Raw genomic sequence first — 13,431 nt, forward strand, 5'->3', positions numbered from 1 at the left:
GGTCTGAGATCCTTTTTACCCTGGTACTCTCCTGCAGGCATTCAGCAAATGTGTGCTGAGCAGGTACGAATGAATGACTGCCTCTGCCTTGTCATCTGAAGTGGGAGATGTGCTCCCATTTGAAGGTTTGCTGTAGTATTTATACTGTATGACAGCAGTTTCCTGCTTTAAAAATCCACAGGGAGGAGGGGAAAATGTGAATGTGCCTGGATAGTGGGGAAACAGCCACTCTGGTGGCATCTGTGTATCTCTGCACAGGGGGCTGGCTGGGCATAATTTACCCCCCACCCCAGCCATCACCACCTCCCTCCCCTGCTCCCACCCCCACTGGGTTTTGTCTATGTGTCCATTATAGTTGTTCCTGAAAACCCTTCTCCCCTTCCCCCCATTATCCCCTCCCACCTCCACTCTGGTTACTGTCAGATTGTTTTTCCTTTTTTTTTTTTTTAAGACTAGAAATTGCTTTGATTCAGCTTTCTTATGTATTAGCACAAAGCAAAAAAGTTGAGGGAAGGACTGTTTTTAGGTTAACTGAGCAGGTGATTCCAGTATAAGGAACACTTTTGCATACCTGCTCGTTGCTGGACCCTGTTCTAATAATCACAGTTATGCTTCTTATCGTATTTCATCTTCAACAGCCTCGTGAAAAAATATTGTTAGCCCCAGTTTTCAGATGGGGAATCTAAGCTCGGGGTTAGAAGACTTAATGGTGGTAGAATATTCCAACTCAGGCTTTTCCATTTTACTGCAACCAAAATGTCAGGAAGGGAGAGCTCAGAGGGAAAAATTTGTACTATACTAATACTTCTCAATAAATAAAACTTATTGCTGACAGTTGATAACCAATTGGGAATTTATTAAGAAATAAATTGAGCCCTGGTTGGTGTGGCTCAGTGAGTTGGGCATCAGCCTGCGAACTGAAAGGTTTGATTCCTGGTCAGGGCCCATGTCTGGGTTGCAGGCCAGGTCCCCAGTTGAGGGCCGGCGAGAGGCAACTGATCAATGTTTTTCTTGCACATCGATATTTCTCTCCCTCTCTTTCTCCCTCCGTTCCCCTCTCTCTAAAAAAATAAGATCTTTTAAAAAATAAAATAAGAAATAAATTGAGATCATAAAAACAAAGTTGAAGGTTCACGTGGCAATAAAACAAAAACACCCAACAGACTCTTTGCCTGCCTTCCTACTTTTTGAGTAAATCCCCAGCTTTGATCACAATGAGTGTAAAATTAGACGGAGGGTATGGCACCAGTTAGACCGTGTTTAGGAATTTTGATTTTACTGTGGTGCTCTAGAACAGCAAGCACATTGCCCTTTCTTTTCTCCTCCTTTGAGGAGAACACCAGGCCATCCCTTTATTGTTGGGTGTTTGTTGAGGGGAGCAGGGTGCAGGGAGTGGAATGAAAAAAATTAATTGCCTATTATTGGAGCATACTTTAAATAAAGAAAGCAACCTTATTGTCCAAAGAAGGGTTTTGAGATTACACATAAATAGTTCATTTCCTGGCCCCTAGTCTGCAGAAATCATTGAAAAGCCACCTGTTCCTCCCCTTCCTTCAACGGTCTTGCTTCTTTGGTCTTGTGTGTCTAGTCAGCAGCGACTGAAGCTTTTAACTCAGCTTTATCAGTGAGAGCAAGGTTATTTCTCCAGCTTCTCTCTCATACAGATGAGAGCTAGCCACGGGCAGGAGGAGAAGTGATAAATAACATGCCTACCAACTCTAGGATGCTTTTATCTTCCCGTACCTGACTTAACTAGATGGAAAACTTCCAACCATTGTTCCCAGTCTTAGGGATGCAGGTCATACTTTGACACAGTTTCCATCCTTCAGGATTTGATGGAACCCAAAAAAGGTAATCTTTCATCCCTCTTATCAGATTATTGTTTATTTTAATGGTTCACCAAGTGACAGCCAAGCTAACTAGTGAACTGTGAACATGAATGGGAAAAAAAGATTTCCGGAATCACGAGTAGAAACATGAGTGAGAGGAAGGAATTTGCATCCATTGCCTTCCAGAATTTTTGGCTGTTTTCTAAGCAGTCCGGTCTTGTTTTAAGGGTTACAGTTTCATGGTAAATTTTTCCTCATTAGGGAACCTTAGAGTCCCCTGGGATAACTTTCCAAAAAGGGGCCTTGAGGATTCAGATGTTTGCAGTGGGTGTTTCCCTGCAGGTGTTTCACCTCTGGGCCCTGATGAATGGTTCCGGACTTCACAGTTAGGCATTGGTGGGGGAATAGACATCGCCCAGGGAAGACGGTCAGCAGGTGAGCTGGCAGCTGGAGCAGATGGAAAGGGCAGGTGACAAAGAAGCCTGTTTTCATGCAGATGATCTCCTGCAAAAGCCCAAGGGAGTAGAGGAAGCAGATCCTCAGTAAAACAACAGAATTGATTTGGTATAGGGCAGGGGTGTCGAACTCACTTTCCCCGGGGGCCACATCAGCCTCCCGGTTGCCTTCAAAGGGCCAGATGTAATTTCAACTCCTTAACAGTTAAGGAGTAGTGACAATTGTACAGTCCTAAAATTATTTCGGCCCTTTGAAGGCAACCGGGAGGCTGATGTAGCCCATGGTGAAATGAGTTTGACACCCCTGGTATGGGGTTTATTTTGTTTTGTTTTATACTTAATTTAAAGAGTAGGGACACACTTGGAGGCTTGGTTTATGACTGCTATGGAAGGTTCTATCCGGAGGAGAGTAAGACTGTTCGTTATGTGCTCATACTTCCATCACGTACTCATACTGTCTCCTGGGCACAGTGCTGAGCATCAGGGATGCCAAGAATAATGGATGTGGTGGTCTCTGACCACAGGAAGGAGGCAGTCTACAGAGAAAGACACATGAGGAATAAGCCCCGCCTGACAGGGCTGTGTGAAAGTGCTGTCATGGAGATTTGCAGAGGAGCGTCTGGGTGAGCGTGGGAGGGCCAGGAAGGGCCTCCTGTAGAAAGCAGAGTTCTTTCTTTGTTTTTGGAGGAGAGAAAGGGAGGGAGAGAAAAGAAATACCCTCTCTTGGTTCAAAGTTCACATTCTACAGAAAGGTATCCAATAAAAGTAACTCACATTTTTTCACCTTTTTTCCCTGCCTTCATCCTAAGTGGTAATAGCCATAAATTCAAAGCCATGATGTATAATCATACTTTCTGTTTAATACATTAAAAGAAAGACAAAAGTATTATAATCGAAAATGTTTTGTTCACTGAGCCCGTCAGATATCTCACACATCACCAGCGATTCACGGATCACACTTGGGGAAACACTGCCACGTGGCCTCTGGGTTTAGACGTGTGCAGATGACCCCGACCCAGCAGATGGACCGTTGTGGCTGGAGACTACCGGGGCGGACGAAGGTCCCGTGAGCAGCCGTGTGGTAGAGAGGGAAAGACACTGTGTTAAGAGGCCAAAGGCCTGAGATCCAGGCCTGGCACTTCCGCTGATGGCCTTGCAGCAGTCGGCAATTTATTTTACATCATCTTACCCAAGATCATCTTTTCATCTGTAATAACAAAATAATGATGCCTTCCCTAATGTGCTACACAGAGTTATTGTAAGAGTCAAGTGGGAGAATATGTGCCACGGTGCCCTAAAATCTCTTGATTTGCTACATATATACAAAGAATTAATACTGTGCAGTTTTGTTCTCCTTTTCCAGCTTGATACCATAATGGGTGCATGTTGCCATGATGGTTAAGAGCACACAACACTGTATCGTCAAACTATATACGTTTGGACACTGGCTCTACCACTCACTCCCTGTTTGACCTTAAGCAATTTATTTAATCTCTCCAAATCTCAGTGCCCTCACACTTAAAATGGGAATGATGATAATAGCTTGTAGGTTTGTTTTAAAGATTTGATGAATTGCCCAGGAAAATCTAGCCTCTCGCTGGGCAGACAAGGGTAGAGAGAAGTCAAATCAGAAAATGTAGCATAGCAGTCATATTTTGACTCTTAGAGCAAATGGAGTTGCATTTCCATAACCTTATCTTGTGTTTGAAACTGCTGGTTTGTGTATATGCAAGTGGTGGGGGATGGCAGTCCCTCTTTTGAGAGCTCAGAAATCCCAGGCTTTCCACAAAGACTCCATGCAGAATGGAGGAAGAGGCTCATTAAGATAGACAAAGATGCTGTGCATGCTAGGCTTGCAGCTGGGGTGGGGGCTGAGCCTGCCATTGGCATTGCGCCTAGTGTGATGGAATGCACCCGTAGCGGGGAGGAGCAAGGGCGAGGCAGGGCTGGATGTCAGTGAGGGTGGCCAATGGCAGATGTGTGTCTTCACACCAAAAAGACCAAGGCTCAGTGAATCCCTCCGCCCCCTGGTCTTCAGTGGAGCTGAAAGAGATGAATGAGGGGCTGTAGGAGACAGTTTCTTACACTGGCCAATGAGGAGCTTCCATAAAAATCGGCAGCTGTCCAGATGCTCAGGGCCGTACAAAAATAAAAAATGGACTTGGTAGAAATTGGGGCAAAAACCAAATGCCCTTTAAAAAGGGAATTGTACAGCTGCACATCTGTTTTGTTTTGTTTCGTTTGTCCTCAGGAGTCTGATTGCTTTTTCCTCCTTCCCTACAGAAAATGAAGGAGTATCTGGAGGGCAGGAACCTCATCACCAAGCTACAAGCCAAGCATGACCTTCTCCAGAAAACCCTGGGAGAAAGTGAGTGTGCTGCTCTGCTGGAGCTTTGGCATTGAGGGGAAGGCTGAGCCCTGGTCTGTATTGCCGAGCCTCCCTCCACCCTAAGCCAAGTGAACCTGATCTGGTTATATGAATACATTTCCTTTCCTAGCCTGTGTGATATGAAAACACACTCCCCAGATGACTGCTTGAGTAATGGGAAAAGGCCAGTGCCTAATGAAGCACTAATGTGCATCGTTTATTTGTTTAAATGGAGCATGCCTGCTCTTCACCCAGTCCCCTTCCTTTGCCACAACTGAGGTAAAGGGGCCGGTGTGTTATTTACTCCCCGGACACTTGGTGAAAACTCTCAGCTCCTCTATGGCAGGTTTAAAGCTGGAGCAAGATAGGGAGCTGGAAAATGAGCTACTTAGCTCTGAGGAGAGGAGAGGATTCTGAAAGGCCCAGGTGATGGACAGACTGCTGCTTTCTGTAGCATCATGGTAGAGCATTCCTTCTGCTTTGAGAAGTTCTGCTGCTACATGGCAGCCCTCCCTCTGCCTTGGTCATGCTGAGGCCAAGGTGCTGAATGGACTGTCTCATCTGGAAGGATGATTTTAACCAGACCCTGGGAAGTAGCAAGGCAGAGAAGGAGACTGGCACTCTGGACTTTTTCTCCTCAGCTGTCAAACAGAAGGCGAAGGTTGAAAGAGAAGCTTCCCTGGGGTTCTTGGCACCCTGCCCAGGTCTCTCAGCAACCTATGATTAATGGGATTCCCAGGTTGGGGATGCCTCTCAATGCTGGCTCCTCCTCTCTGCCCCAGTAATCTCACTTAAAGATGGCAAATGGGAGCCCACGGGGCATATGTGGTTGACACCAGTGAAAGGCAAACCTTCACTGACTCAAGGGTCTAACACTGTAAAATAAAATCTTGAGCAGTCTTCAGACACACTGCAGAGTATAGGAAAGTGTACACTGTGCATTGGCTCATTGACCACAGGAACCGAAGCTCTGCTTTTCATACCCGGGCCACCTACCCACCCATCTTGCCCTGTCCTTCTCTTGCCCTGGGTGATTCCCCCAGATGATTCTTTCATCTCTAATGCCTTTGATCTTGTGATTTTTTTTCGAGCATTTTTTTGTATGTGAAGAAAACCTGTTAAGTAACTTCTGTTCTCTTTCCTCCCCACCACCCAAGAGACTCATGCTGAACAGATTTGGGCATTGAGATCCAAACTTCGCTTCTAGAAAATCTTTACTCTTGGGTTATCAGATTGCTCCACGGGGAATCAGAGGAAAGAAAGCCCAGAACTATTTGAAGCAAATTATAACCATGATTTCCTTATGCCAAGATAATGGAAGCATAGCCCATAAGTGAAATGAGGAGCAGAACCTCCAGGGATTGGGAGTGGGGGTGGGGGGGCGGAGCCCGTGTGTTACAGAGAGAATGGGCTTCACACACACACTCAATACACCAAACATCCTCCTGTGGGGGGCAGAGGTTGGTGATCTTTCATTAGTGCTGCAGATGGCCTTCTCTGGATATGACAAGTTCTAGCAATAAGGAAAAAAATAGCTGTAGATCTTCCTGTATGCAAGTCATCATATCCCTGCCTTCTGTATTTGTCACCAGGATGCAAGAGCCCCTCGTTCTTGCCATGGAGGGATAATTGATGCGTATGAATATTCCAGCATGGAAATGGGCCAGATGTTGAAAATAATGGCTCAGAATAACATTTTTGCCAATGAAAGCCAAGCTTTTAGTAATGAGATGCTGTTGGGTGGGGGGTAGGGTGAGCCTCGTTGCTCAAGATGAGCTGAACTGTAATCAACAATTAGCAACCTTTAAAGGCATGAAAAAGCCCTGCCCTCTCTCAGCCCTTGGAGTTGCCTTCCCAGGAGCACAGATGAGGGCTGTGGGAGCTTGTCCACTCAGTGCCTGCGGGGGTTTCTGCTGGTTTATCTGATGTAAGTCTAACACAGACCAAGCTTGGTTAACTGTGTACCCAAAGAAAGCAACATAGATTACATCACGGCCCATGCACAAATGCACATGTATTTTTTTTTCAAAAACATAAAAATACTTTGTATGAACATTGAGATTTTCAGTTTTATTTTTAAAGCTGGCTGTGACCCATTGAACTTAATATTAAGCCCTGGCCGGATAGTTAGTTAGAGTGTTGTCCCCATATGCCAAGGTTATGGGTTCAGTCCCCCATGAGGGCACATACAAGAAGCAACCAATGAATATATAAATAGGTGGAACAGAAAGCTGACATTTCTCTCTCTCTTTCTCACCAATAAATTTAAAAAATTAATAATATTAGGGCCCACTATTGGATTGAGAACCACAGTTTGATAGCAATATCAGCATTAAATCTCTTTTCCCTTGGCACCCCAGCCCAACCTAATAGGAGAGTTTAGTATGAATTTAAAAGTAGAACTTCCATATCGTCACTGTCCCTTCCTTCTTACCACGCAGACACACACACCATACACAGAAGAGAAGCTAAATTTCATCTACGAGAGGGTTCTGATAATGTGTTCTCTAATGTGTGGCCTGCCTTGCTGCTGTTCCTCTAACTCCACACTATTGGGAAGCAGAATTGGCAAACCTAAGGTTTAGCGACACCAGCAGCTCTGGGCTGGGAACAAGTATCAAAAACAGCCCTTGTCCAGAAAGGGGTTCTGGGAGCTTCTGTTCTCTTTTGCCCTGAAGGCTGGTCACACTGTGATACTGGTGGTCGTTCTCTGGGGAGATGGGGTGAGGTGGTGATTCCTAGGAGCAGGTTGTGCTCTCTCACCCCTCTGCTTCAACAAGGACTTTTTGCTTTTGTCTTTCCAACAGGTCAGCGGACAGATTGCAGTCTGGCCAGGTAGGTGTGGCCTGGGACAACCCTGGGAAGAGATGAAGGAAGGCCTGTGGGTAGAGAGATCCCAGCCTGAGAAAGAGCCCAGGAGTCCAGCTGCAAAGGCATTGGATGGCTTTGAAAAAAAGTGGCCTTGGGCAGAGGTTGCTTTTTCTCTTGGTCTTGCTGACTCCACCTGCCCCACATGGAAAATGGAGTTTGCTGTGACTTAGGGAAGGACCTGAGCAGAACTGAGTGAAGGGAGTTCCCATTTGCTGAAATAGTCCCAGAGACTCCCAAAAGCCACTACATTGGAAGGAAAAGAAATGTTCAACTCTGAAGGGAGGGTCATTAACTGCCAGGCTTAAACATGTGGGTTTGGGGACGTCTCTGATGCTGAGACAGAAGATCAGGAGATAGCATTTGATCTGAGGTATTTTTTAAGCATGGAAAAGATGACAGCCCCTAGTAGTGACTGTTGCTGGATAATGAGCTATTACATTGCATTGGTAGAAACCCTGGCCCGATGGTGTATAAGTATGCAACCCTCCCAGTCTTTCCCCACCTTCCCCTTCCTTCCCCACCCCAACCAAATATTTTCCCTCCCAGTTTCGGAGCTGCTATGAGAAAACGCATGAGCTGGCAGAGAGCAAGGCATTCATTCAGTCAATAGTTCTCAAATGCCTAAACATGTGCTGATTTAACTGGAGAAAGAGCTCTAATGGGATGGACTCCTTAGAGACCCTGGGTTAGCCCATTATATCAACCACTTATATCTGCCAAAACACAAAATAATCATGAGGCCATTTACAATTATAGGCTCATTATTTAGAAATAGCTTCATTTGGCTTTCATCGTTTCGTCATTGTGGATTACAATAAAGATCCCATTAATCTTAATGACTGAAGGGAACCAGGATAATAGAATTCTGTGGAACGTATCTTCTTGGTGATACAGTCTCAGTACAAGTTGAATCCCCTTATGTTGTGTTATTTTACTGTGTGACATTGGGCCGCTCTTTTCCTTCTCTGAGCTCCAGTTTTCTCGTCTATGAGACAAGAAGGAGCATCCCATTATATCCGAGGAGCTCTAGGATTCCCAGGTGCTTCTTCAAGGGCAGCCTGATGGAAGGGGCAGAGGGTGCCCAGTGGCCAGGCTCTGGTCCCAGCCAACCTTTACTCCAGACAAGACAGTGCTCCTCTCCTTGCTTGGGGCATCGTGCCTCTCTCTGAGCTGGATTCCCTTGGAGAAAGGCTTCTGAGGCTAAACACGTGCTTTAAAAGCATTGACCTAGAGCACAGGTGGCGAACACAAGGCCCGTGGGCTGAATCCGGCCCTCCACCTTGTTTTATCCAGCCTGTCACTTTGTTTCTACAGCAGCAGCTCCGAGCTCCTTGCCCCTAGTTAAGGAGAAGTTACATTTATACAGTCCTAAAATTACATTCGGTCCTTTGAAGGCAACCGCAGCTGATGAGGCTCACGGTGAAAATGAGTTTGACACCCCTGCCCTAGAGGATCACCAAGATTCCTTCCAGTGTGGACACTCTACCCTCTAAATTCCAGAAAAATCACTCCCTCCCTTTCCCCTAAGTATTTCTAAGAGAGAAAACTATAGCTTCCTTTGGTGTTTACTAACGTCTCCTTGCAGAGAGATCGTATTGTCAACCCAAACATTTTTTACTACAAACTGAACAGGTTCCCTCCCATTCTGGTTTCGAATGTCTGGTGGCAGACATTGAAAGCAGAGACCTCTGTGCATTTGTGAAAAGAGCTTTAATGGACTGTCTTCGGATCAAGTCTTTTAGCCATTTCTGGGTCTTAACTGAATAATGTGACTTGTTTCATTAACCACCAAACAGACTGTTTTTAACCTCATTTTCTCTTTCCTCCCTCTTGCTGGATTGGTCCTCTCTGATTTGGTGGCGTAACCACAGGCGTAGCTCAACTGTGAGGAAGCAGGTAAGAACCCAGCAAGAGCCAGACTTGTCTAGTGTGACAGTGATAACACCCCACAGACATTCATGGAACTCCACTGTAGGCAAGATGACACTTTTCTGACTTAATGCCTGTGTTTGGAATGTACCATTTAGTCATAGTGTATTTAATATTATGGCAACTTCATTGATTTAGCTTGTTTAGCTGGAATGGCCATGATCTTTCTGATTTGTTCCTCTTACCCAGTGAGATTCGCTTTGACTGGCAGAACTGCCCTTGGCATCAGTCCTTCAGAAGACCGGGAAAGAGGCCTCACACTTCATACATATGTACCAACGTGGCAGAAACGCACAGCAGCTCATCACCTAGACCAGGCACTCTTGCTCTAAGTTCGCAGATTTCTGTTTATTTCTAGTGGTGTGGTCATCCTAGGTGTATTTCTAAGACATCCTGAAAATGCAAAGAGAAGTCTGGCCTAGGATTGATAGGCAAGTGATGCTGAGCTGCGATTTTGTGCATGATCTTCGGTGTCGGATTAAAATCTGGGCAACTAGCTCTCATTACCCACATTAGGAGAGATCTCAGCAGTGGACAGATAATCCACACCAAGGGATAATCTAAACAGCACTTGGGCTTGTTTTAAAAAATTAATTGAAATGTTTTTTTGCAGTAGCAAATTTGACTTCCTAATATTCTTTATGGCAAATACTGAAATGATTTTGTGTCTCCTGAGCTCATACCAGTTATACAGTAGACAATTAGCAGAGAGGAGATGAGGAGAGCTCAAGAATGTCTTTGTATCTACTCAGGGGAAAGCTGACTCAGGCTTAAAAAAATCATTTTAGGTAATTTACAACGGCTGTTGCCACAGGGCGATAATCAGATATAGAAAGCACCTGGTTCCTCTGGCGTGGGCAGCCCCAGCAGGAGGATCTCCAGGAGGATCCAATGGCTCTGGCTGGCTGGGCAGCACAGCTGCGGAACTCAGATGACATTGTCCTCACGTGTCTTAGCTTTGCTGTCACCATTTTCCCCCCTTCTTTACTTTGGATCTCATTTTAATGAGAACACCATTGGATACAATAACACATTTTTTAGATTCTAAAAAGTTCATTGCAACTCTCTTTCCTCTTGTTTCTCTTTTTCCATCTTCACTTGTCTCCCACTATTTCATTTATTTTTATTTGTTTGTTTAAAGATTTTATTTATTTATTTTTAGAGAGGGAAGGGAGGGAGAGAGAGAGAGAGAAACATCAATATGCGGTTGCTGGGGGCCGTGGCCTGCAACCCAGGAATGTGCCCTGACTGGGAATCGAACCTGCGATGCTTTGGTTCACAGCCCACACTCAATCCACTGAGCTATGCCAGCCAGGGCTCCACTATTTCATTCAAAACTAGAGAGGAGTGGAGTGACTCCCAGGGATAACTCAGTGCATTTAAAATTTATAGGTAGATCTGTTAAAAAGAGAGCAAACCTTCTTTCCCTTCAACACTTAAGAACAGGATTGAACTTGAAGTTTGTCCCTTTCAGTTCCTGGGCTGAAGCTGGGCTTCCTACTCATAGATAGAGCATATGTCCAAGGGCCTCGCAGCCTCTACCCTGGCTGCAGGGGTGCTGAGACCACTGTGTGGCAGGTGGGCTGCGCACCTGGTTGTACTCACCGTGGAGGGGAGCGGCACCTATCTGGTTTGCATTCTGCCGCACCTAAGCATTTGCAGTCCCAGCATATTTGCCTGGTGTGCTAGATTTGTGTAAAAGTTCAGGGCACACTGAAAGCCCCAGTCAGATAAAGACCTTGTTTTCATTCTGCTGCCCTGGTTTTTATCCAACAGCTCATTTCTAGTGGTGCATTAGTAAAGGGTTTTTCTGAGTTAGTCAGTGGGTAAGTAGTAAGTAATTTAGATGATGAGTAATCTTGTATAAGTAACCAGGGAATAAACATGCATTTGTTTTTGTTACGGCAAATCAGTCAAACGAGAAAGAATCTGGCAGCTTTTGTTTTTGAGGGTTCCTAATAGGTTCTAGGCATTTTTGACCCAAGCAAAGACTAGGTTCAAACCATCCCAGACTTTTCTTCAAAAAGAAATACCTCGGCCGCCTCTTCCAAACTCTCCCGGCTCCCCTCCGCTCAGCATTTCCTCTTTCCTGTTACTTCCATGTCTTCTTTGCTGGCCCTTCTTTCTCCAGTCCTCGAAATTCAGGCATTTCCCCAAGGCGTTGCCCTCTTTTGTTTTTCCCTCTGTATTCTTTCCCTTGTCACTTTGTTTCCTTAGGTGAATCTTGCTCTCCTTTCCTTGGTGTCCACTTGTTCCACATGCTGTCAGTGTGAGTCGTGGGTCGGACTCCCAGCGGACGTGGCTGCGAGATCGCACCTCCTGCCCTCAGCATCAGCCTCACCTTCCCCTCCGTGTTCTGACTCAGCACCTCCCCTAACTTCCCTGTTTCCTTAATGGGGACCCTCCATTCTTCACAGCCTTGGAAGTGCCAGATCTTATCTTTGATGCCTCTTTTCTTCTCATTAGCCACGTCTAATCAATTGTCAAGAGATAGTTTCTCCCTTAGTAAAAACGGAATTCTAACAAACACAACAGAGATCAGTACCTCATTCTGTCACTCCCGAGAAACTATGCCAAACAATGAATTATTTAGACATTATCTGTCCACCTTCCTGATCATTCACTCCTGCAAATCACTGGACTTCTGCTTTACTGTTATTTCCAGTTATGCCTGCTACCTGAATGGGGATTTGGCCCAGCTGTCCTTAGAGACCCTTTTCCACCCTAGAATTAAAGGACCAAAAATATTGTAAATAAAAGAATTAAACTGACATGGATTCTGATGTTGGAAGAGAGAAGAAGAGAGAAAGAAAATACGGACACTGAATAAGAACACACAGAGACCCTGCCTGGTCAGCTGTGTGCAAAATCAGTGGTGAAATGGGGGTCTTGGGAGCCCCTTTTAGGAGGGTCTGAAGCCTTCATGACTTTTTCCAGGCTTTGTTCCCACTGGACCCTGCCGTAGGCCCCGTTGGAGCAGTGTGGACCAGGAGAAAACTTTTCTTCAGTGGGACGGGTCACCCCTGGCTCACTCTTGTCTGCACACACAGATTACCCCTCTGGGCTACTTCTGAAATACCACTCATTAACTGTGGGCACGCAGGTTAATATGATTGACCCTTGCTCTCTGCAATAGTATCTATATGTACTTTAACTACTGCTGGTATTCCATTTACTGCAAGTCTAGGCAAAATTTTGCACTCAACTTGTTGAAGCCACAACTTGTGAGCTCCCCCAGCTGCGTCCCGCTGGACCTTTATAAATCCAGGACCAGAAAAACTTTACAAACCTTCATATCACCATCCTTATTATCACTGCTACTACTGTTTGTAAGTAAAAAATGTAGCAACATTTGTAAACATAGAAAGACTTCCAAAAGTAGGGTTTTGGTGGTTGGTTTTTTTAAAAATAGTTTCTTCATTAGACTATGAAAGAACTGACAAGGATTTTTCCTCTTAAGACCCCCCTGGGCTGGCTGGCAGAAGTCAGTGGTGGCAGCAAGAGGGCAGACACTGTCTGCGAAGCTGCAAAGCTGGAGGAGGCAGATGGGTGTGGGGGTCATGAAGATGAACCTGTGGTCACTAAGGCCACATGCAGTACTACTCCCTTTGGCAGCACCCTGGGGTTCTAAGAAGCTTGGGAGCTAGAGGCCATGCCAGCTCTTCCCTCAGCCTGACTTCTTCATGAGGCCCAGCTGCTTCCCTAAAGCGGCCAAGCCCCATAGTTACAGCTGGAAATTCAGAGCCAGGGGCGGGGCACAGGCGAACCTGTGAAATGGGCAGAAGCCAACAGGACCCATCCCACCTGAGAGTACAGTTTCTGTGCTAAACATCCACAGCCCTTTTTAACCAGGTTTAGGGGTCCCTCTGCTTAATCCCTTTCTTCACCACTGGGTGTTTAGTTGCATTATAAAACTCTACTGCTTTTTAGCAGTATTTGGTTTGTGTACCTGGCAATGTTTTCTAAGCTTCTAGGATGC

The 13,431-nt window shown here is 45.5% G+C and overlaps 1 protein-coding gene across 13 annotated transcripts in view; it reads left to right on the plus strand.

Annotated features, from left to right (window-relative positions):
* The window catches only part of SRGAP2 (SLIT-ROBO Rho GTPase activating protein 2), a 244,862-nt gene that overhangs the window by 193,280 nt on the left and 38,151 nt on the right, over positions 1-13,431 (plus strand). For all 13 annotated transcript variants that reach the window (XM_028530820.2, XM_036015602.1, XM_036015603.1 and 10 more), the window contains 3 exons: positions 4,568-4,652; positions 7,460-7,487; positions 9,395-9,419. In XM_028530820.2, the coding sequence (XP_028386621.1) occupies positions 4,568-4,652; positions 7,460-7,487; positions 9,395-9,419 (138 nt within the window). The remainder of the gene's footprint in view (positions 1-4,567; positions 4,653-7,459; positions 7,488-9,394; positions 9,420-13,431) is intronic.

This window comes from Phyllostomus discolor, chromosome 14 (genome assembly GCF_004126475.2).
Source record: "Phyllostomus discolor isolate MPI-MPIP mPhyDis1 chromosome 14, mPhyDis1.pri.v3, whole genome shotgun sequence".
NCBI lineage: Eukaryota > Metazoa > Chordata > Mammalia > Chiroptera > Phyllostomidae > Phyllostomus > Phyllostomus discolor.